The following is a 24884-nucleotide window of genomic DNA, read 5'->3' as shown; positions in this document are numbered from 1 at the left end:
AGAGTATAAGAGTTCTTAAGTCAATGGGTGCTGATTTAAACTACTATGTGGTAGAAAGTAGGGACTGGATGAAAATTACTTGGAAGATCTTTCTAGAGACTCCAGTAAGCTACTGTAGAAATAAGTGCATCTCAGAGTTTCTGATTGCAGTGTCATTGTGATATTTTAGCTGAAAAAAAATGTTCTCTAGGTTCATCAAGGTGGATCAAAACAGGTCCAAGGGGGAAAAGTGCAAGCATTTGCTATTTTCAACAAAACACAAGCACCCCAAACACAGTGATCCTTGTTTGTGTTTGGAGATTCACTCATGATCTGATTTACACTTGGAGTAGCTCCACTTCACTAACCACAAAGTGTCCAAACTTTAGCTCTGTTTCTCTCTCTGCATGTCAGGAGCACACAGAAAGTGTTATTAGGAAAGTGATATAGCTGTCTCTTGTGAGACTATACCGGGGCCTAGCAAACACAGAAGTGGATGATCACAGTCAGCTATTGGATGGATCACATGGCCCCCAATGGAGGAGATAGAGAAATTACCCAAGGAGCTAAAGGGAACTGCAACCCTATAGGTGGAACAACAATATGAACTAACCAGTACCCCGGAGCTCTTGTCTCTAGCTGCATATGTATCAGAAGATGGCCTAGTCGGCCATCACTGCAAAGAGAGGCCCATTGGACTTGCAAACTTTATATGCCCCAGTACAGGGGAACCCCAGGGCCAAAAAGGGGGAGTGGGTGGGTAGGGGATTGGGAGGGTGGGTATGGGGGACTTTTGGGATAGCATTGAAAATGTAAATGAGGAAAATACCTAATAAAAAAATAAATTATAAAAAAAAAAAAAGGAAAGTGACAAAGGGCACATTCATGTCCGCTGTGAAAAAGCAAGAGTGAGCTCCTGGAGCTTGCCATCCTTACTTTAACTGAAACTTGATGGATTCCATGACCTGTGTTATAGAATCATAATGGGTAATTATCACCAAGAGGCTTTGCATCACTAACCAAAACAAACCAGATACCCCATTCAGTCCAGTTTGACTGCCAATCCTTTTGTTGCTTTTGGTTTCTTCTTTTAAATTTTCTTTACCTCTTTTCTCACCTCATATAATAGAGAGCTTATATCTATGCCACAAAGTGCAAAGATCACATGGCACCCTTGATAGTGACAGAAGAAGCATAGGAGAATTGTCTCCATCATCTTTCAGGTGAAGCAATTGAAAGGTGAAATTGACCTTCCTGGATGTATTGGTGTCCAGGCCAAGACCAAGAGGATTGCCACTCACACATGGGCTCCCCTGAATCTCTGCCCTGAGAAGAACAGACTGGAAGCTGAGAGACAGGGAAGGGCTATCCAACCACATACTTCAGACCCTTGGAGGGAATGACACCCATGCTTTTCACAATAGTTGTTTCCAGAAACTGCCTCCTCCAACCCCTGTATCAGATGATGTTGGTTTTCTACATCCTCGTGACAGTAGACAACCCAGGAAATGGCCAATAGCACATCAAGGACAAAAAGAAGCTTTACCAGCCAAATACTGGAATGTAAACTCCCATCCCCAGGCCCGTCACTCCTCTATAGCCTGTTCCCATCTTCCACGTTATAAATAATTCAGTTTCCTTTTTCTCTTAAATATCACAAAACCAAGTTGGAATCTTTATGTAGAGGATTCTTCTGTGTCCTTCTCTCTCTCCTCCCCTCCTCTCCCTCCCTCACCAGCCCAGGCAACTCCCTGGAGAGCGACCTCTCAAGCTTTAACATTTATTCTTTGACATTTCAGACTATTTGTTAGGCAGAGCTGCCTTCTTGAAATCAAAGTTGGAAAATCTTGCTGAAAACTCCCGCTTGGCCCTGTCCAAAGGTGACAGGAAGGGTCTGTTAAACCCCAAACATTGGCTTCCTTCCTCACCCAGAGAAACCATCTGATCCCTATGCACAAAAACAGCTTTCTGTTTCTCTCTCACACTCTTTCCATGCCATGGGTCAGTACATTCACCAGAGAGTCCCCAAGAGCCAAGAGATGGTCCCTGCCAGGAGTCAGCAGTGGCTCACTGGGACATGGCAATCAGGGTGCCTGTAGAATAGGTCATTTACATGGGTGTCAGTCAGGCTTTTTGTCAGATACTGAAACAAATACAGAATGAGGAAAATTAAGTTACTTACCCCACATCACTTGCTTAGTGGCAACGCTGAGACTGGGATTCCCATCTTCATTTCTGTGTGCCACCACTAGGTGACATCAGTCTGTGGGAGTGGCTCATGTTAGAGCAGAAGTCTCAAGCTCCTTTGTGAAGGGACTTACCATATGGAGGACTGAGCCTCCTGTTGGGTAGAGATGTGAGGTATGGTCCTTTCTTGATATCTTTGACATCAACAAGTCACTGATGAAGCATCCTGCTTAGGTCTCTTTCAAAAGCTTCTAACTACACAATAACCTGTGTTTCCTGAAGTATATGTGTGGAATGTACTAATAGATGTTAGGTAAAGAATGCTCTATGTTCAATTATGTTGGAAAACTTGCAGAATAATAAGGTTGATTTACAGCAGGGGTTTTCAGAGCCTTCAATATCCTAATGTACAGTGAGAACCTAGGGATGAGCCGTGTATGAGCCGTGTGATGCTTTCTAAAGCTATCTGATGAATCTTTAGCATCTGGTAGACTTAAAGGGAGTGCTGCTGGGGCTAGTGATGAGAGGCACATGATCTTCACATCATTTATCTAGTAACTGAAATGGGAAAATGATTTTTCTGCAAGTTGGGAAATTCCAAATTAAGGAAGAGCCATATTGCGGCAGCTGAAGCCTTGCCCAGAAAACTGAACTGTCCATGTGGAACAGTTGGGGAAGTGGCTGACCCAATAAAATGATTATGGTAGCCATTGTGGTCTTCTTCTTAAGCAAGTTGGCCATTTGACATCATGGGTGTTAACCCACAAATGTCTGTTAGGGTCACAAGTAATGCCAAATCGACAGCTATAAAGATTGAAGAATTCTGCTATCATTTAGGTACAGATTGAGAATTTTAAGCCATGAAATTCCAAAATATGATCTGTACTGATGGCATCTCCCATGGTGCCCACTGACTGGGAAAGACCAGACTCCAGGGCCCCCTGGTCAATTCAGAGTCAGCTTCCTCTCAAGTAAAAAACTTGAGCAAAACTATGGAACCTTGCTAGAGATATCCAGAGAGTTTCACAGGCTCTGGCTATACCTTTTTAGCCAAACTGATCTTTCAGAAATAACACTCCCAAAGAGTTGCTTGCAGATTTGTTTCTTCCACCTTATCAGCAGGAAGGTGATGATACTGATGTGTGCACAGTGATTGATCCAGTTAGCATCTAGCCTGTGTTCTAGGATTTTCCAGCTCCCTAGGAGTAGTAATTAGCCTATGGGACACAGACCTCAGGTCACAGATGTGCTCTTATTTTGATCAGGTGGGACTGTGATTACTCCTCCATGAAAAACAGCAAGAACAGCTGTGGGCTTAGAAACCTCCTGTTGCAGAGGCTAGAGCCTTGTACCATCAAACTCAAGGGTATTTTAAGTACCTGAGTGTCTGAGACCAAGTCATATTTCCCATAAGGATGCATATGGCTCTTGCCTCCAGTCATCACCTTCTCTTTCCCTGAGAAATCATTTTGAGAAGTGGACCAGGATTCACCAGTTTTCGCCAACTACTACTGCAAGCCTTACAATACCATATCATATCACAAGGACACAGACTCAGCACAGCTAGCATGTGCTCAGAGTAAGGAAGTTAGTGGCTCTTCAGAAGTTTGTAATAGGAAATTTGCCAGGCCACATCTGACAGTATTGAAGCGACTTTATCCATTGTCAGCTTAGGTCTTTGTCCTTCTCACTGGCAAATGAACTTCCAAGTCAAGAGAGGGAAGAAAGCATATTTTGAAGGGAAAAGGCTACTTGCTCCAATGCAGTTCTCAACGGCAGAACCAAGCCTCATTTAGCTGCCATGGTTCCAGAAAACATAAAGGTGGCAGAAACAGAAGGAAAGAAATCTGTAAAGGCAAGCTGGCCTTGTAGGGCTGCACCAAGGCTTTCTCCAGTGTTACTTACCAAAGTCTGGCTTGGTGGTGTGTTCTGAGTTGCTATGATGCTCTTGAAGCCAGTCCTGATTGGGGGGAGGGCGCAGGTCTAGAATGCATACCTGTGGGCACCTCACCCCTTGCTTCTTAACCCCTGTCCATGGCTGAATGGGGGTCCTGACCACCCCTCCTCTAAAGCTACAGGTGTCATTTGACTTTTTTTCAGTTGAGGGGTGAAGTAAGAATTCACTGGTTTGGAATCAGAATATTCAGGGTCCATTCTTTCTGACTGTGCCATACACCCCATCTTTATCCACTTACAATCATCAAGGTTACACTCATTTACATCGAAAAGGTGTTGAAAGACTGTGATTTGCATAGGATCATGAGTTAACACTGTGATTATGTAAAGCCAAGGAGTGTTTCTGATCGAGTGTAATGAATCCCTGTGTCTTCTAGTATGCAGGCCTGAAAGACCCACCAGGAGCTGTCATCAACAGCTTTTCCTGCAGCTCTGGTTGTTTTCCGAGAGTCTGTAATCCTGACTTTCACCTTCAACCAAAAGGTCTCAAGTGCCCACTGGACCTGGGCTGGAGGGTCCCCACACAGGCGTCATCAGCATCCTTTATGACCTGCCAGGATCTATGCTCCACAGAGCTCACCCTTAACATCTCACTTCTGTTTGTCCCCATCTATGGCTTAACCCTAAGAGTTTCCTCCTGATTCCCAGACATCTTCGTACAGACTGGAACATGCAGAAACTTTGAACAAGGCTCCAAACCTTTAAATCCACCTGCAAGGAGATATGAGTGGGCAAGGAAGACTGAGTCCCTGCAAGCACACTCAAAGACATTTTATGTTGTGGGGATCCATTCTCCAGATGGAAAGACTTCACAAGGCAGAGGGGTCACAGATGTTTTACAAGCCACGTAGAAATATCTTTCCTGACCAAGTTGTCCTTTAACAAAAAAATGAGGCCAGGTTACTCTTCAGGGGTTTCCATCATTGTGTGCAAAGAAACAGGGCCCAAATCCTGCCCAAGCAGGCTTCTGAGTCCTGATGTAATTTTGGAACCACCCCCTGGCTAACACATCTCCTTCAAGTCACTTGTGAGTTCAAGTAGGGTTGAAGGAGGAATCTGATTTAGCTCTGAAAATACATTGTCAGATCTAGGCTGAGATTCTCTTGGGAAGTGGGAAGTCGAGGGGGCGGTAACCACAGGATTTCTGGAGGCAGAACGCAGAACCAGAGCTTTCCAAGGAAACCCAAGACTGCTAAGTAACTTCACCCACATCAACCAGCATTAAAGAGCAAGGAGTGGAGTGGGTAGGTAGAGGAGAGGAATGGAGTCCAAGGCCAACACTGGATGCTGCAGATGCAATTCAGGTCCAGCAGTTTCCAGTCAGCCTCTCTCTCTCTCTCTTCACTGTCAAGCAGAAGAGTTTCCACCTTGTCTCCCAGAGGAGCCTCGGAGGAACCAAACCTACTCTTCGTTATCCCATTTATTCTTTTTGTCTTTCTGCAAACTGGCATTTTGCATTTTGCATCAGAGTCACGTTAAGCAACCTGTGTGTGATTCTGACTTCAGTGCAGGAGTGAGCAAGCACTGAAGAAGGAAGACTCCACTCTGCCCAATCCATGACTGTCTTAGCTCAGAAAGCTATGCAACAATGAACTCATTCTGCATTGATTTGCCCATTCTTGGGCTTGCTCTGGCAAGCTCTCACCATCTACCTTAAGATTATATCAGACTCTTGATCTTTGCTCTATTCTGGTTTCAGCCTAAAGGAACTGGACCAAATTAGAATTAGAGGAGGTGTCACAGACTAGTATTCTGCTGCTGCTGCTGCTGCTTCTGCTGCTGCTGTCACACCTATGGAGAGGGGGAGGTGAGTGTGCACGTGTTGGGAACTTGGCTGCAATATGGAATTCCCATGAGAGATAGAGGAGAGCCTGGGAAGCTCAGAGGCCAGCTTCTTAGCTTCTAATTTGAAGCTACTTAGTGTCTGTTCTCTGCTTGGAAAGAAATATATGGCAGAGATTCAACACACCAGGAGATCTCAAAGACAGTTCCATAAAGAAGCAGGGGATAATGCATGAAGGACCATCCATATCTTAAGGTAGAGGGTAGGAAGCTATCAAGGTAAAGCCTCTAGGAGCAGAAAGAAGGCTGCTTTGTGGAACCAAAAGAATGACCAAGAGTACCCTGAGTACAGGCATACCCTACTATACCATTGCTGTGGAAACCCAGGGTGGCTACTGACTTTGCCTGAGCCTCGCTTTCCTATGAATAGAAAATTCTGGTTCTGAGTAGGTGTTTCCTATAATAAACAGGGTAATGATCACAAGTGCTATTGTGAACCAAATTTGAGGTCTTTAGCCCTTAGTTTCATGAACTGGCCACACAACACTACCTCTGTATGCTGTGTCACTCAAAGGTACCCAATAGAGTAAGCACATGGTTGAGTTTACAGTCTCCAATACACACATGTGGCACCTCTCAAATAACACTCCAGAATAAAGACCAGAAAGTACCTGACAAGCAAGCTGGGCCCATGGGTTAGCCAGGCATAATGTTCTACTACAAAATCTCTTAAGATCAAACCACATGTTTAAGTCTAAGAAAGTCACCATGAACATCTATCAATGAGCTCTGAACCAAGAAGGTGAGGAAACTGCAGGTCTGACTGGTGATGCTCCTTAGCCCTCCAATCTGGCACTCTTTCTGGACTGATGGCTTCTCTGGGAATCTGTCTGCCCCCAAGGTCTAATGGGGAGAATCTCATGGCACATTAACACATAGCAAGAAACCATGGAAATGACACCCCTTGAGATGAGACATTCTTTATCAAACTCATCCAGGTCCTTCTTCTGCCCAGAAACCTTCCTGCACATCTCTGGCATTCATGATAGTGTCTTCCAATGACATTGTGTATCTTCTCAACTCTTACCAGATCTTCTCACACATGGCACATGACCTTGCCTCATACTTCACTGGTAAGATAGAAGCTACCACACAAAGACTCCTTTATGTTCTTGCTACTGAACCTCTGAACCACAGCTCTTATGCGTTCCTCTTGTGTCCTGCTCCCTAAGAAGAGCTCTCCATGCTAACAAACTCATGTTCCCTCCCATCTTCTCAGGGGTTAGTCCCACCCACTGTCTGTGCCATGCATGGGATAATACTGAACTTAACTCATATGAACAACCAAAGTCCTCCCTTGAATTCATGACCCTTTCCTTGGTCCCAAGGATAATCCTGAATACCAGAAATCTCTGCCCCAACCAATTTGGAACCTCAAAGAATATACAAAAGTGAGAGTTAGTGCAGCCTCTATACCAGGCCACTCTTATGGACACAGACTTGCATTAGGGCACAAGTATTCAATCAGACATGTGTAGAAAATAAAGTGAGTGATGTTATACAGAAAGATACCAATCTCATTTTAGCAGCACTGCCACACCTCCCACCTACCTTAGCTTGTTTCTCCTTTACTTCCTACATGATGGAGTTCCAACAAGCCCCAGTGAGGCCTAGAGAAGAGTCCATATCCACCTACTATCCTTTCCCCAACACTTGCTCTCTTGCTTGCATTCCTCCCCAAAAGAAACAAACATAAAGTACAGAAGGCATTTTTTTAGCCTTTACACTTGTGTTGAAGCCAGGATCCAAGCTTGGTTAAAGGCATACACCCCCTCAACTCAGCTTTTGACTTCCAGTAGGATCCAGGGAGTGTCCTCCACATTCTGGGAGCCCATGTAGACCCTGACAAGACAGCCAAACCAAGGTGACTGTGGGTGTGCATGTACATATTTCTGTATATATGTATGTGTAAAGAGATTGGTCTGTAATTTCAGAGAATAATCTTTTTCTAAGTAAGGAAAGTTAAAAAGATACTCTGCCAGAGGGAGAACCCCACGGGCTTGGTGATACATCAAAGAAAAAGGCTCCTCACCCTAATTCCCAGATCCCTTTGTACATCAGCTCTGAAAATAATACTTTTACAAGTCTTAGCTTCTCAAATAGCAGAAAACTCCCCAAGTACCAAGGATATCAGTAGCTCTTGTAGTAACTAAAGGAATTGAGTTTGAATATTGCTTCTGCCTGTCAGACTTTGTAAAGATAAACACTGAACATTTCTAGGTACCTAATAAGATGAAGAAGCACTCCATTGTAGGAATTTGAGGTACCTGGAGGGGTCTCCATGAATCCAACTGATGGAACATATTATAAAACCCTGTCGCTAGCAGAAGTGTGCTAGAAACTTCTGCTGAAAAGTAATATCAACATGGAAAACAAATTCTGGGCAGCCTGGAATTGCTACATTTTAATATTCTTTGCAAAACTTCCAAATAAGAGGTCTGATGCAGTCATTTCATTAGAAAATAAAGTGTTTATTAAGAAACTATACACTGAACACTCCTATAAGTCTCTGTGGAAACACAATGCCCCATTGTCATAGCACAAAGTGAAGAAATGCCAGAATAAAAGATGCTGCGATGGATGGAGCCTGGGAGGCTGGAAATGAGGTCATGATTTACAACAATTAAAAACATCATCCTCAAGCTTACTCCTTAAAGCCACACTCAGGAGGAGATCTGAACCAGAGGGATCATCTGGGTGTGATGGGGAAGAACCTGTCCTAGAACCATGGGGAGCAGGGGGAGCAGTGCTAGAAGGGACTAGGGGCCCTTCAGGAACCCTGTACCTAAAGTGACACTGTGGAAGTCACTCTGGGTCATGGGAAACAACTTGGAAAGCTGCATGCTTATGTACCCCTCAGAGGTGTCTAGAGCATCAGGCTAGGGATCTGGCATGATGATCCACCATCCACAGGTGCTAAGGAGTCTAACCCTTGAGTAGTATCTTTAGCATACAGGTAAATTTGCTCAGTTTGCCAAAAGCATATGCTCTGTCTTTCACTGCTCTGCAGCACTACATTAGAACATACTGGTTATTAAATAACCACCATGTTGTCTCAAGAACTGAACTTGGGATGCCCACTATCCTTTCCCATAACAGGGACCTCCGTGGAACTGGGGAGAGTTGGACCAAGCCAGAATCCACTCATCTGACACTCAGCCAACCTGGCTAGGCTTTAGTGCTCTACAAAGTGCCTTTCCTACAATGTAAAGAACTATCAACCCCTTCCCTCTCCCCAGAGGGTCAAGTTGAAAATTGGGGAACAACCCTTCTTTGGGAGAGGATGGCTGTGGAGTAAGACATGAGTGGAAGCAAGCAAAGTGAACACACATATTGACCAGAGACCAGGATGACACGCCCATTGGTGCCATGAGAGGGGCTGGAGGAGGCCAAGTTTTTACTTCTCTTCCCCTTCAGTTCATCTTGACCTTGACATGATGATTCCACTGGGTTCCAAAGGTTCTCAGAGTCAAGAGAAAGTGAATGTAGGGGAGGAGAGCCAATCCCGAGATCATGGGCTAGGAGGAAGGGTCTTGGTCCCTGATTCCCTTGGTCCCTTGTGGTCCTAGTAGGATGGCCAATTCACAGGCAAGACCTTCTGTAGCCAATGCTTGTCGGAACTGTAGCTCTAGGGACCCAGGTGGAGCCAGCAAAAACTCTTTCCAAAGAACTTTCTAACATTGCACTCACTGTGAGCCATTCCAGAGAGAAGAAGAAGGAGGGGGCAAGTGTGTCCACAAAAAAAGTATGATATTTCTCCACACACACACATACACAAAAAATAAAGATAAAAATAAACCAACAAAAATGACTGTCTTCCATTCTTCCCTCTGAGACCTAATCTGTTGCCAACACTTGGGCCTGGCTCCCCTTCCTCTTACCGCACCATCTCCACCTCTGCTTAAGAGCCCTCTGTGACTCTTCCCCACTGGAGGTTGCAGGGTGACGAGGTCACTGAGAGGACAGCATGGAGACCCCATGCTTCCAAGCAGGAAAGTGAGACCGGAACACGGCTGGACTTCAGGCTTTCTCGTGATGGTTGGGTCAAGAGAATGGCTAGTGTGTTTTAAAGGTAGCTCCTGGTGCTTGGGTTTGGATTTTCTTTATTGGCTCTAAAGACGTTGGCAGGAGTTGCCTCGGAGGCCGGAGGAAAAGGAACACAGTGATGACAGGAGGGAGGGGCAACAACCTGCCAGTGGTCGATGGGAGACACACCCATCTCAGTGGTGGTAAAAGGTGTGGGAGCACTGGTGGCTCATGCAGTTTCTACTTAGCATCCCTGGATCCAAAAAGAGCAACGCCTAGCGCTTCCAACCTCTCAGAGGGCCCATCCTACCAAGGTGACATCAGAACAAGGAGGCTTAAAAGGAGTTTTTTGTTTTTGTTTTTGTTTTTTTAAAAGCCATGACGTCCTTTGCTGAAATAAACATTGACATCCTCAACATAGATGCCATGGTTAAGAGGCTTGGAATGTCCGGAAAGGCTTATTGGATTCAACATAATTTCTCTGAAACCTATAAAAAAACAAAAAGAAAAAAAAACAGAAAAACAGAAAAAAGCAAAATAAAGTAAAAAACCAAAACCCCCAAAGAAGATCAAAACTAAGAAGGGAAACAGAGAGGGAACTTGAAAGGGGGGAAAATCTATAACTATAGATACAGGTATATACTGGGAATAGGCAAAATGAATTGCCAGCAGAAGGGAAGGATAGAGCTAGGGATAACTTAAAACACGTGTGCTCAGAGAAATGGGAAACACTCCATTTTGCTGGGACCTTCGCTGAACCAAGAGAGGGAAGTGACCAAGGCTTCCATGGGTGGTTTGCCCTAGAACTGTCATGGAAGAGGTACAGCAGACCCATCTAAGGGAGTCTTGGTCTATGAGCATGTTTCTGGGTAGAAGAAACTCTGACAATGAGTTCCTGGGGAGGGGAAGGGGGTGTGCATGTACACTTTCATTGCCAGAGGAGTTGGGGAAGAAGGCTATGCTTTTTTTCAGAACTCAATGTCCTTAGGGGTCTAATTCACCACGCTCAACTACACAAGGAGTTAAGGGTACCATACTCCCAAGCCTACATACACTTTCTCATTAGCCTCTCACCTTATATTGCCAGAGCTTAGAAAGGCTTAGAAAATGACTTAGAAAATGACTAAGACATCAACCTTCCAATAATCTCATGTCTTACAGGGGCTAGAGCCATCATAGAGGAGTGAGTGATATAGCTGGCCACAAGGTCACGATGAGCTGCCTCATGACAACTTGGTTCCTTTCTGGCCACATGTCTAGGGACTGAATAGGATGTCCAGAGACATGGGTATTCCTAATAAAAATCCAGAAACGGATGGCTCAATCAATTCCAGATTGTAAAAATACCTATTTATATATGGGGGACGGGAGCAGGTAAACAGATAAAACCCAGCTTTCTAAGAAAGCTGTATTTGGGAATGGAGAACTCACCATGAGGACCCGAGTATCGGGTACACACAGTGGGGAGAGAATTAAGACAGAGTTCAGTTGTACTGAGATTTCCTTGCTCCCCCTACTTAAGACATAGTATGATCAAAGTAGAGATGAGTCATTTTGGTTGTTATGTTACCTCTGTCTGCAAGGAGTGAGATCAGGTTATGAAAATAGGAGGTATCTCCCTTGTTCATGATGTCATGTTAAGGGGAAGTTTAGCTTTTCATGGGCTGTTATTCCATGGTTCTGCCCTGAACCCCAACCAGGGCATCTCTGGCACATACAAAGGCAGAACAGGAATTCCAGACATCTGGGAAGCCTGCTGACAAGGTTTATAATGCCACTGCTTCTCTTCAGGCCATGATCTCTCTCTTGCTTTTCTACATCCCTCACTTTAACCTAAGGAAGCTTCCTCCTCTGAAAAAATTTCTCTCACCCAAGGGAATTGAATACTAATTTTAACTTGGAACCCTAGATATAGCATAGTCCTCTGGAGGCTTATGGGTCTTTGGGTCTTAAGAATCAAAACTGGTAGGAGAAGGGGCTTTACTTCATACAAAGATGTCAAAGGAAGTAACTCACCATGTGACCTTGGGTAAGACACATCCCCACTCTGGACCTCAGGTTCCTCATATATATAGTGAGTTGATGGGACTAGATGATCTCTATTGTCCTTCAAGTTTAATATCCCATGATTGTCTATGTTTGAAAAGACCCCTGGCAGAAGAGGCAGACATGGGGGATTAATGGTCAGTATTAAACCCCAAGTCCAAACACTTGGGGAAATCATCTTAAATGCACAATGCTGGAAACAGAAATCAAGTGCTCCCAGCGCCTGTATCCACACTGCTTTGCCTGATTCATTTGATGTATAAAATCTAATAATTTTAATGTACATCACAAAGTGGCATTATCAAACTGATCAAGGAAAAAAAGTGATCAGGGAAAAAAATTGCCATCACCATAAATTCTGCCCAATCCTTTTCTTAACTTGTTTGACCAAAACCCATTCCATTTAATAGTTTTAACATCCCCAAAATATTTCCACTGTTACTATCCTGGGTGCCATTCCTGAGTTGGGGAGGGGAAGAGTTTTATGACATGGGAGATGATTCAGCTGGACCCAAGATGCCCTTTCTGACTTCTTATCCCAAGAAGAAATGTCCAAGAGGGAAGTGATATGATAAGGTGTGATGGTAAGATAAAAGGAGTGACTTGCTTCTTCAAATACTTCTTGCTATCATCAGGGCAAAAACCTCTGGAACAGTAAAAGTTACAGTTTCAGTGGAGACTCTAAGGCAACCAACCACATGAAGGTAATAGCATTAGAGCTTCTGAGAGGGATCTCTCCTCTAGAGACCATACAACATCCATGGGTCCAGGAAGGCTCTATGTCAGAGCCATTGCAAACCAAGGCCAAACCTGCCACAGTCCCTGCCAATGTCCCTAAAGCTGCCTCTGCAAACACAGACATTTTCCCATATGAGCCGGGATCCAAAGTTTGTTTTCTCTGGAACTCCTTCCCAGGTGGAGCCTTTCCAAGATTCTAAAAGCTGAAGTTTGATAGCACAAGAGGCACCACTCCAAACTCCTGCAGCCCCCTGCCCCCGCTCCTCAGAAAAACCCCAGAAGATGAAGGGAAGACATCTGCTTAGAGGAGGTTGGAAAAGACTTGAACCACAGAAGATGTAAGACAAGGCTAGTTGGTCAGAGAGAAGGCTAAAGAGAGGCAAACACACTTATTAAGAAGGCCTTGCCCACAGGTGGCCCAGCAAAATATAAAAAACAAAAAATCTTCTATCTCTCAGCAGCCATTCTCCCCACAGTCATCCAGCATGAAGGAACTTGCAGACTCTCTGTAATTCAGAACAGAGCCTAGACATCAGGGATTGTCTAAGTCTGAGAAGCAAGCCAGAAATGCTAGGGTTGCTCCAGGAAAAGAAGGGGGGTTGTTAAGGGATGCAGCTAGGAGGAAAGGGATGTGGAACACCCAAAAGGATTGAGTGAGGGGTCTTGGAACCTACCCTCCAATGAACTAAGAACAGAATAACTATGCAAGGCCAAGTCCTTGATAGTCTCAGCAGCACAGAAAGCTCAGTCCCTATGGATGTGTAACACAAAAGAAAGTCCGAGATTTCAAACCCATTTCCCAACAGCTGTATAAACCACAAGCATCTCTTCCTGGCTACAGCTTCCATCCTTCAGACTGACTAGCAGCCAGCAGCTCTCTAGCATCTATAGTGATGAGCATCTTCCTGTGTCTCCTGCCTACACTTACTTCATCTAACTTTGGAATCACATGGGCTTCTCCTTCTGTTCCCTTTTGTTACCTAGCCTACTCATAAAGTGCTTATTTTAGGTACCACTGGATAACTTTCCTGTCCTCTTTCTTCAACTGTATTTGTCACTTTAGAGTTATTACATCACAAGAATGAACTGAGATGCATAGGGCTCTGGTGTTAAGGGCATGGGGAGCTTTATTAATAGGGACACAGAGGTCAAAGCAATTCTGGAAGGAGGGCTACTCTCTCCCAGTCAGCATGTCATCCTTCTGAGAGTCTCCCCCACCTTTCTCCAATGGCTAGAAGGAGTAAACTGTTATTGAACCACGATTCCAGCAGACCTAGAAATAAAGAAAGAGCCTAAAGCAAATCCCCTATCAGCAGACAGACCAGGGAGTCCAGAGATTCATTATTATGCCAGCCATTGTGTAAGGTTAATCGATTATCCTGCACCATCCTCAAACATGTATTGTATAAACTTAACAATGTTTTCAAAACCTTCTAATGTTATCTTGTAGCAGTTTAAATTCTAACATAGATCTTTCTAACTCCAAAATAGTTGAAATTACATACTTGGAAATAAGGTCCCTGAATGAAAACCAATTCTTAGGAAGAGGTGTGGGGAGAAAGCCAAGACAGTGGCAGCTAGGATATTCTCTAGGGGAGGGGAACACACACCCCCCCGCCGCCAGCAATAGATATACTTCTGGGCTTTCTTTTCTCACAAACAGCTTTTATAGATAGAGAGCCACATAGTCCCACACTATTCCACTCCTCTCATGTGGCGCATCACAGACCCATTTTTCCCTGGATCCCCACTGCTCCCCCATTCTGGCAAGAACATATTGTTTGGATTGAGACCTTCCAGTATGGAATCCCAAGCTCCATCCAGATATTAACTGCACTTGGTATGATTTCCTGGAGTTCAGGTTAGGAAGGATGAAAAATAACTTATGAGGAAGAGGCACTAAGGAGTATGGCAAAAAGAAAAATTTTCAGAACAGCCATGATCACAAAAAGGATGGGAAAGCCTAGCATAGTGGGTAGAGCAGGGATTGGTCCCGTGTCCTGGCCTAGCCACTATACACTGTACACTGAACAGGGTGGGCAGAAGAGTTCACCATGTTGAAGAAAAGTTCCCTCCTAGGTAAATATTTTGCACTTTTTTTTTTTTGGCTGGGTGTTATCGCCTCCAAATTCATGGGGAGAAGGTCCTAGGGATCATGGGTTAGGACTTTGTTGTGCTGGACCTTTACTTTGATGGGGAACTTGCTCCTTGGAATTTAAGATCTTTCTTTTCTTATAATCAAATTCAATAAAAATCCAGAATTGTTGGCTTGAGTTGTCAAGTCTTGAATCCTAGCCTTGCTGGCAGCAGACTAGACCATTTAAAACTCATCTTTGATTCTTTAATTCAAGATAGCAAGCATAGATCATAGGCCACACAGAGCCCTGGAAAACTCTCTCTCTCTCTCTCTCTCTCTCTCTCCCTCTCCCTCTCCCTCTCCCTCTCCCTCTCCCTCTCCCTCTCCCTCTCCCTCTCCCTCTCCCTCTCCCTCTCCCTCTCCCTCTCTCTCGTTCTTTTACCTTGACTCTCAATTTCTTCCTCCCTTCCTACTCCTTCCCCAAAACGTGAATTTTTTTAAACTTCTTTAAGTTTTACTTAGTTTCCAACATTTAAAATTCAGAAGATTTCACTCTTAAAATATCCCTATTTGTAGATTGTTTTTAAAACCCAAGAGTTCTGGCCAAGCTGAACCAACCTTTCTACATAGTAGTGATTACCTGAAGCAAATGGTATCCATATTTTGTGGATGAGCTGTGCGGTTCACCATATCCCACCACTCTGTAGGTTCCTTTCCCCTTTCCCTTAGTTTCCTGATTTACCAGTCTTCCCACCTAAGTCTGGTACTTAGCAATCATCAGGCTATGCCTGTATATTAGAAAACACCATAGAAGTAGTGACATTCAGCATTCACTGAGTATCTTGTTAATGCAAAACTAACCCTCTCTCTGGTCATGGTTGACAGAACACAGGAAGTCCTGGAAATGTATAGCAAAAGATCAAGCCTGCCATCTCAAAGATACAAGACAGCTCAGGAACACAGCTGTATGCACAAGAGGGATGAGGTTCTCAATAAGAAAATATATCTTGGCTGGCAAGGTGGCTAAGCAGATAAAGGTGCATCCAACATCAAGGACCTGAGTTTAATCCTGGGAATTCATATAGTGGAAGGAGAGCAGCAACTCACACAAATTGGCCTCTTACACTTATTTTTGTACCCTGGCATGCATGCACACACATGTACATATATATATCCATTAAATAACTGTAATTCTTAAACAAAAGAAGACATATTGTGTGCCACCCAAAACACCATTGCTAGAAGGAAATGTGGCAATTGTGTCATCCATAGTGCCTGGTGTGGATAAGGTATGTGAGAAACAGTCATTGGGATTTTAAATACAGCTGTTATATTTCCTACAGTACAGACAATATCATTAAAGAAAAAATACATTACAAAGGCTTCTATAGGATGCAGAAATGTAATTGCTCCTGTAATACCACTGTCATATGCGTCATGGACAAATATTGAACATAGTCTCCTATCTTCAATATAGAGTGCCCCAATACTGCTGGCAAAGTATGGAGTGAGATTTCCTAAACCACTGGCCAACAAGACTAAATCTGGTTCCACTTTTATGGAGCTGGCTCAGAAGAAGGGGGCTAAGGCTGAATGTATCCCCTCATGCAATCATGCTCATGCAAGTCAAATGGGAAGGCAACCAAGTCTGGATAAAAGTGCACAGAACACTGAGACTCTCGGAAGCATGAGTCCTGGAAAAAATCTTGGAGCTCTTGGCTCATTCCTAAAGAGTGCTAGAAGAGCCTCATACAAACGGGGAGAGCCATTCTGGAGGATAGCACCCCTGCCATTACTAATACTATCCCAATAATAGGCTGATCTTGGCTTATATAAGTAAACTGTTAGCCCTCCAAAAAACAAAATCCTTTCCGTCCCATGACATGAATAAAGTCACCTTTCTAAATGAAAGGAAATCCATACTCTCTAGAGCAATATAATAAAACATCTTACTATTCTAAAAACTTACTATATAAGGGATAACATGAGGTCATTGGACATCTCTTTCTTAGTCAATTAAGAGAAAATAAAACCTATGTATTAATAGTCTATCTGCATTTCTTACCCTCACTTCAAAATATCTTTTACATTAACTATGCCTTTTTCTGTTTTTCTGTTTCTTGTTTCTTTGAATTCTTTTCAAATGTTTAAAATATCAGTAAAATGTAGATAACATCAAAACTGTTCCCAGTGCCTATCATTAACAATTTTAAGTCTTTGGGCACCGTCTTTTCAGCTCTTTTGAAGACAGTTTATTCTAACCTTGACCAATAATTCACCTGTGTGCATCCAATACCTTGAATCCCCAGACCAGAGCTAACCACTGTTCTGAAATAAATGGCTGACAGAGGTACACTCACTGATGTACACACCCGTAGCCAGATTATAATATTATCGTGCCTAGTCTTTCAAATCTAAAATACAATTGATCTTTGTTTTTGTGAGACAAGGTTTCATAGAGTCAAGCTGGCCTCAAACTTGCTACTATATACTGAAGAATATCGTAATTTGCATAAGAAAACTTCCCCAGAGACCCATACATTTGAATCTTTTCCCCAATTGATGACAATCTCTAAGAAAGTTAAGGAACCTTTAGGAGGTAGAGTCTTGGTGGAGAAAGTGTGTCATAGCAGTGGGCTTTTATTATATAGCCCCATTCCACTTCCTATCTCCCTCTTCTCTCACTCTCCTTCCTGTGTATGGACAAAAGTATGAGCATATGATAAGCCAGACGCCTGCTCCTGCCACCAAGCTTTCCCCATCTGTTGCTGTGCCTTTGCCATATTGGTGGACTCTAGTCCTCTTAAACTGTAAGCAAAAAATAGATTCTTTTCTCCCTTTGGCAGCATTCTTTTGGGTATTCTACCCCTCTAACATCAGGCAACTTGACCTGCAGTCCTGATCCTTGTTCACTTGCCCCTCAAATACTGGGCTTACAGGTTTACCTAACCAAATCTAGCAAAACAGGATGCTTACTGATATTGATACATTTGCTTTCATCTATTAACTTTATTTAGTTTTGTTGTTGTATTTTCCTATGATGCCAGGAATGGAACCAAGGGCTGTTTGCATGGTAGGCAAGAATTCTACCACTGAGTTATATCCCCAGTTCTTCATTTATTGATTTTGAGTGGCTAGCATTCATTGTGTTACTGTTACATATTATTTTCCAGTTCTATCAATGTTAGTGGTATTTATTTTTCTATTATTCAAAAAAAGTTTCAATAATCTTTTGGCAAAAGTCTACATACCTATGGGGGCAACACTTTGGAACAGTAGTTAGCAAGTATCCTGTAAAGGGCCAGGTAAAAAATGGATATGGATACTGTATACTCCCTTTTACACCTACAAAATAATGCCAGTGTGTCCTGGAAGAAGTCACAGACAAATAGAAACAGAGCACACACACACACACAAACACACCAGAAAACTTCATTTACAAAAAGAGGCAGGAGTCAGACGGGCACCTTTTGCTAACTCTGCTCTAGAACCTTGTTTTTCAAATGCAACCATGTGAATGCTCTAACAGCTTTAGCAACAGCTGGGAGCTTAGTGAAAATGAAGGTGCTTCCAGATCAGTGAATCAACACCTGCATTTTAACAAGCTCTTCAGGTGATCCCTGGGCACAGAAACGTTTGAGAAGCACATCTTTTGAGAATGTTCCTTTGGAGTATCAAGATCCTTTAGTCTACTATCCAATATTTTTCCAAAGTCCTTAAAACTCATATTCCTGAAATCACTAATTGGAGAAATATTTTTCCATCTAATTCCATACCTGATATTGTTGTCCTTCCAAACTGATCAGTGGTAGATTATATCTTGTAATTGCAACATAAATTTATAAGGTGAAAACCTGGGTGTTGCCCTTTTCATATTTGGGGAATTTTAATTTTTCTGTATGCAAATTTTCTGTTGGTTGCACACACCAGGATGAGTTCCCTTAGTCTATTGATTGTTCTTTAACTTTGTATAAAGGTCAAATGTTTTTAGGATTTAAATTAATACAGTAATGCTGTATGTGTTGGTACAGGCTTTCAATCTGTGCACTCTTGTGTTGGAAGTGGAAGAATTGCAACAAGTTTCAGATAAGACTGGGATGCAATAAATGATGCTGTACTCAAATGTATTCATCTTTCATTTCATGTTATCTATAAGCTGTTTAAAGGACTATTTAGTTCCTCAAAGACAAGTCATATTCTCTTATTAAAGAACTATATTCCATACAGAAGAACTCTAAATACTTTATACAGGAGCTCTTCACTCGAGAATATAGAATTTAGCTCCTCTCTCTTAAGTATACTGTTCTTGGTATATATCTAAAGAGCAGGAAAAAGAAAAATTGTACAATTTTTAATAAAACCTGGCAAATGTCCTAGCTAGTTAGTTGATCAGGGTTTATGTCCTTGTGGTTATCCATGTGTTTAAGTATACCTCTTGATGTATTTGATAAAAATAATACTATGTCTTTATGGTGTTCCTCCTCCAAATTCATCTCCCCAGTCCCAGTTGATAAGCCTAAAGTGATACACATTCTACATAAAACCCGATCAGGGAGACTAAAGAGATCCAGTCACCAAATTCAGCATGGGTCAGAGAAAAGACAGTGGAGCAGGGGATTATGAAATCAGAATAATATCAACGTTACTTAACAACACTGTACCAGCACTGGTTTCTTAGTTCTCATGTGTCTGGACAAAAAAGGATGATTACAATGGCAGATGCTGAATGAAGGAGAAACACAAGGCAATTCATTGACTATTAAAACATTTCTGCCTATTGAAATTAACTTTAAAACAAGAAGTTGGTGGAAAAATTCTAATGTTTTAAATCTCACTCATATTATCATGGAGTGGCTGGTATGAGGTAACATAATCACTATTTTATTGAATAGATTCTTCCCTTGCATACTAATTTACAATAACATACACAAGAATTCAGATTCCTATACCTATTTGTTTGTGCATTCAATTATCTACTTATTATAGCTACATAGTGAAAGATGACCTTGAATTCCTGATTCTCTTGTATTCAGTTCTCAAGTGCTGGTCCTACAAGCGCATCATACCACTCTAAGCAGCAAAACAGGACACTTTCTATGTTGCTGCGTGTAGCCTTCATTCATTACCTTGATTTATTTTATTTTTGCTATTTCATTTTCTTGTAATGCTGGAAATGAAACCTACAGCCTATATACACATTATATGTATATGCCCATATTCTCAGAATGCTCCACATACTCCTTTTATAGTCATTACTATCTTTTATTTATCCCAGAATAATATAGAACTCAGAATATCTCTTGCTGTGTTTATACCTTTTAATGTACATGTTTTATTTGATTTTATTTTTCGAAATGTTATTTGTTTTAAGTTAATTTTTCTAATTGTGTTTATGTAATATACTGTTGTTGTTGTGCTTTTGTTTTGTTTTGTTTTGTTTTGTGGGAGAAAAGGCATGTGCCATGGTACTTTTGTAGAGGTCAGAAGATAAACTGTGGAAGTAAATTCTCTCCTTCTACCCTGTAGATTCCTGGGATTGAACTCAAGTCAAGTTTGGCATCCTTAACCTTCTGCATTATCTCAATGGCCATTGTCTTGATTTTTAGATGGAGTCATACTATGTAGCTCAGGCTGACCTTGGATTCAGTATGAAGTGCAGGCTGGCTTTAAACCTGTAGCCCCTTTGATATCACCATTTTGAGTGTTAGTATTATAGAAGTGTACGGGTAGGAATACGCTTATTTTTATTTATCTATTATGTTTTCAGCAGTTTGACAGAACACCTTAATCAGTAGTTAATTTACAAATACCCCTTTATATTGTATATAGGCTGACTATACACCATTCACAGTAAGAATTGTCAACTCTCTCATTCCAAGTCTTTTTTTTTTTCTTGTCTTACTATATTGGCTAAATTGTACAGATTATTTTTGAATGAAAGTAAAGTCAACAACCATTCTTATCATTAAATTTTTTTATATATTTTATAATTTTGTATTATTATTCACCTGGAGAGTGGTAAATTTTTCCTGATGTTCTTCTTCATTCTCCCTCTTGCTGATCTCCTGTGTTTTCTAATCTGTTGCTGACATTGCTTCCAGGTAGCTTTTTGGAACTTTTGAAAACAATCCCTTATTAGCTTGGAGCCCCTAAAGAATAATGTTGGGACTATAGCACAATAGACTTCTTCCTTATCTAAAAGGCAGAATCTTCATCTCCTCTCCCTTTACTCCCAGAGGCTCAGAAATTCCTATTCGCTGTGCTTCCAGAGGAGAATGCTATTCTTCTGGGGGCTCCATTACTTATTGTAGAAGTCTGTGTCTCCAGTGCATGGTTTACAGCAGAGGTTTCTACTCTGGGAAATCTGAAGCATGCACTTTTCTGAAGATCCATCCAGAAATAAATACAGTTATGTACCCATATTTTGCTTCTAGACTTTGGTCCCATCACAAGAACAAACGATCCTCTGGTCCTCATCTTTTATTTCAGTACTATCCTTGGCTACAAAGTTATTTATTTGCTTTGCTGAACAGCCACATCTCTTGTTTTTTGTTATTGCTATATATTTGGTGCAGAGGAGGTACACTAAGCATGAACTTACTGTACCATCTGGATCAAAACCCAGCCATTTTTCTTTCTTTTTGCACTCAAGGAAAAAATATAATTCCTTGGTTGCAAAATTAACTATTTTTACTGATACTTACCATCCAATCTTCTTTCTTGATATTTAAAAAAAAAATCACTCAGGCCAACTGCTGAAACACATTTTATCAAGCCTATGCTTTCCTACCACCTACTCCTACATTAGGGTCTCTGTCTAGGGACATCTTAACATGTTCCTCAAAATCTATGTTATCCACATCTCCAGTATTTGAAAGCATTCCTATTTTATTTCCTGTCTTACAGAAATGTACATATGGCCACATCTACCTTTTGATATGTCCATGTACCCAGTTTCTAACCTAATAAGTGATAAGTAATGCCTTATACTTTACTGTGCTATTCGATGCTGTTTTCTGTCCTTAGGTCATGTAAATATCAAGATTTCCCATGATTTAGTTCCAACCCTAACCTCAACTATTACTGAATATTCACATTTTCCTTTCCATAATGTAAATTCTAGTTGTTCACAGAAAAGACATGTGCTCACTCATACACAAATCCACCATACATACACAGAGTCTTTGAAGATTGCCAATGGTGACTCCACAACCAAATGTTTTCCACTTCCCTTCAACTTGATCTTGCTACACAGTGTGACTCCATGATTCCCTAACACCAAACAGTTGCACAACTCTGATCATTTTTCACCCTTCTCTCTATGGGCTCCTCTATTCCATCCATTCTCTGCTGTCTTCTCAAGGATCAGTCCTCTGACCCCTTGAATGCCCAACATTTCCTTGTGAGATCACACCACCACCATCAGAAGCAGTAGCATCTGCAGTAGCAGCACTAGGAGACTTCAAGAAGTGAAGAATCTCAGGCTCCACTCAATCAAAAGTCAATCCCCATGACTAAAAAGGTAATTATTGAAAGTCACCGCCACTCTTACCCAGACACAAACATTTGGAGTCATCCTCACTTCTTGTCAATGTTTTCCTTATCTCTGTATTTAATTGTTAGGTTTCAGGTGTTTACTTTGTGATGTTTCATGTACACATTTAAATCCCCACTTTGTATAATAGTAACACAAAGATCTGGAGACAGACAGATCTGGTTTTCAAATCCCTCTTCTCTACTACCTACCAATTGTATATGACCTCAAAGACTTAAGTAAACTATTTAACTTCTCTGAGCCTCAATTTCCCTCCTGTTAGATGAGGGAAATGTCACAGATTCCCTTATAAGAAAATAAACAAATAAAAGCATCCAGATCAACAGCTGAAATGTGGCACATTTTACCAACTCACGTCTCATACTCTCTTGCCACCCACTCCCACTTTAAAGTCACTGTTTGGCTGGGTGTGGTAACACACACCTTTAATCCCAGCACTTGGGAGGCAGTGGCAGGTGGATTTCTGAGTTTGAGGCCAGCCTGGTCTACAAAGTGAGTTCCAGGACAGTTAGGGCTACACAGAGAAACCCTGTCTTGAAAAAAACAAAACAACAAAAAAAGTCACTGTTTGGGGGTTTCTCAACATGATTCCCAGGTTCCATTCATTATATTAATTCATGTCACATATCTAATTGTATCAAAAAGACAGCAAATTCATAAATCCACTAACCTGTTCAGAAGCTATTTGTGAGAAACTATCCCTGCATCGACACCCCTCATAAGTATAGGCTGCCACTCCAGTCTTACCATACTCTATTTTCAACTACCATCCTGTTCTTATTCTCTCTTCCCCCATACACCCACCCCTGGTCCAGTTAAAAGTCTAATTTGACCATGCCTTGCACATTTCAGCTTTTTCCTTTTCTCCTGTGGAATGCTATTCTCCAAGTTACTCACTTTCCAGCTTCTTTTTCTTATCCAACCCCTACTCAACCTCTAAATCTAAGACCACTTTCTTTAGATTACCTGGCAGTGACTTATGAAAGTCTATGTTATTTGTTTGATTGTCTGAAACCATTTTAAATAAATACACTATGATAAAACCTTTTTATATGCTTCCTTCTTGCTTCTCAATCATTTTTTTAATAAAGAAAACTTTATAATCAATATCTATAATCATTTGCACCTACTCGTGCAACAAGTTAATATCACACAAGGAATCCCTCATACACTCTTTCTGGCACCTTTATGACATGAAAACGGTTATGGCACCCAATTTGTAGATGGAAAAACTAAAGTTGGAAGGGCTCAGTAATTCATGGAGGCATAGGATGCAGAGCCAGGATTTGAGGCCAGCCTTTCTCATCCTAGCTCCCTTGTTCCTAAACCTTCTGCATATTACACAGAAGAAAAATTCAAGCTCTAAAAGATAAACCAGATTTTTTAAAAATAGACTTATTTTTTAGAACCATGTGATTTGATTTTTCTCTCTGTGTGTGAGTCTATGTAGCAGTATATCATATTATTCTCAAATCCTACTTTACTATCTTGACATTTGAAAACAATTTGAAGGATCATAAATGATTACTATGCTAGCCTCAAAATAACTCTCTGAGGTATGTAAAAAAAAATGTTACTTTACCACCAATTCCCCCTATGTCAAACTGGATTGTGTGACCCTAGGACCAAAATTCTCAAGTCCCATCTGATACCCCAGAGTGTCTGACATTTCTTGAGGCTGTGGCAATATTGTTCAGGATGTAGTCAGCAAGAAGCAAAGGCCAGAGTCTAGTAGGAAGTGTAATGAATAAAATCTTAACCCTAGCTTGTATCAATTTTAAGTAGATTATCTTAGAACAGGGTCTGGAATAATAGAATCAGATCATTGGCACATTCTAAATTGACATCCTTAAAAATTAAATAGCATAAGCCTATACATTGCCTTATTGGCTCCAAAGTCCCTTGATTAAAGATAACAATGAACTTAATGAAGATGACCAAGAAGGAGAAGAAGGGGGAAAAGATATCTACCAGACACCTGTCAGAAAAAAAAAATCTATTGATTTCTTCTGACCTTTATTTTAAAAAATGGTGAAACCACATGCATTCAGACAGAAACAATATCCATTGGAAGGGAGGGGAATTATTATACTCAGAAGATAAGGGCTAGGACTGTAGTTCAGTGGTGGAACATTTGTCTAGCATGTACACGGTCCTGGGTTCTATCCTTGACACCACAAAATAAAAATAATAATAAATGGCAGGTTCATTATATCTATGTGCCTGCAGAGAATCTCTGTGACCCATGCTGTGAGAGTCACAGAGCCTCAGCACATTGTGGTAGCTATAGAACTTGAAACATACCTACTCAAACCCCCAAAGCCTGCTTCACTGTGCTCTAAACATCCACATGACTGATACACATTGGGGCACTCCTATGCCCATAATCATGTACAGAGTTGGAGAAATGGAGACAATAATAAAACAGGGAATAAAAACTTATTGCCAAAAGAATCCTAAAATCAGTGCCAAGAATGT

The 24884-nt window shown here is 41.6% G+C and overlaps 1 protein-coding gene across 5 annotated transcripts in view; it reads right to left on the bottom strand.

Annotated features, from left to right (window-relative positions):
- The window catches only part of Ntrk3 (neurotrophic receptor tyrosine kinase 3), a 399848-nt gene that overhangs the window by 119387 nt on the left and 255577 nt on the right, over positions 1-24884 (bottom strand). Inside the window, exons 13-14 of one of the 5 annotated variants that reach the window (XM_021166481.3) lie at positions 12007-12141; positions 8446-10478 (exon numbers count right to left, since the gene is read on the bottom strand). The exons of the other annotated variants lie outside the window; for them this stretch is intronic. Coding sequence (XP_021022140.1) covers positions 10360-10478; positions 12007-12141 — 254 coding nt within the window. The 3' untranslated portion in view covers positions 8446-10359. Of the gene's footprint in view, positions 1-8445; positions 10479-12006; positions 12142-24884 lie in introns of those variants that run through there. 5 annotated transcript variants of the gene reach the window in all.

This window comes from Mus caroli, unplaced genomic scaffold (assembly GCF_978045245.1).
Source record: "Mus caroli unplaced genomic scaffold, Mus_caroli_1 scaffold_8, whole genome shotgun sequence".
Taxonomy (NCBI): Eukaryota; Metazoa; Chordata; class Mammalia; order Rodentia; family Muridae; genus Mus; species Mus caroli.
Note: the sequence above shows the minus strand (reverse complement) of the source record. Positions and strands in the feature narration are given on the sequence as shown.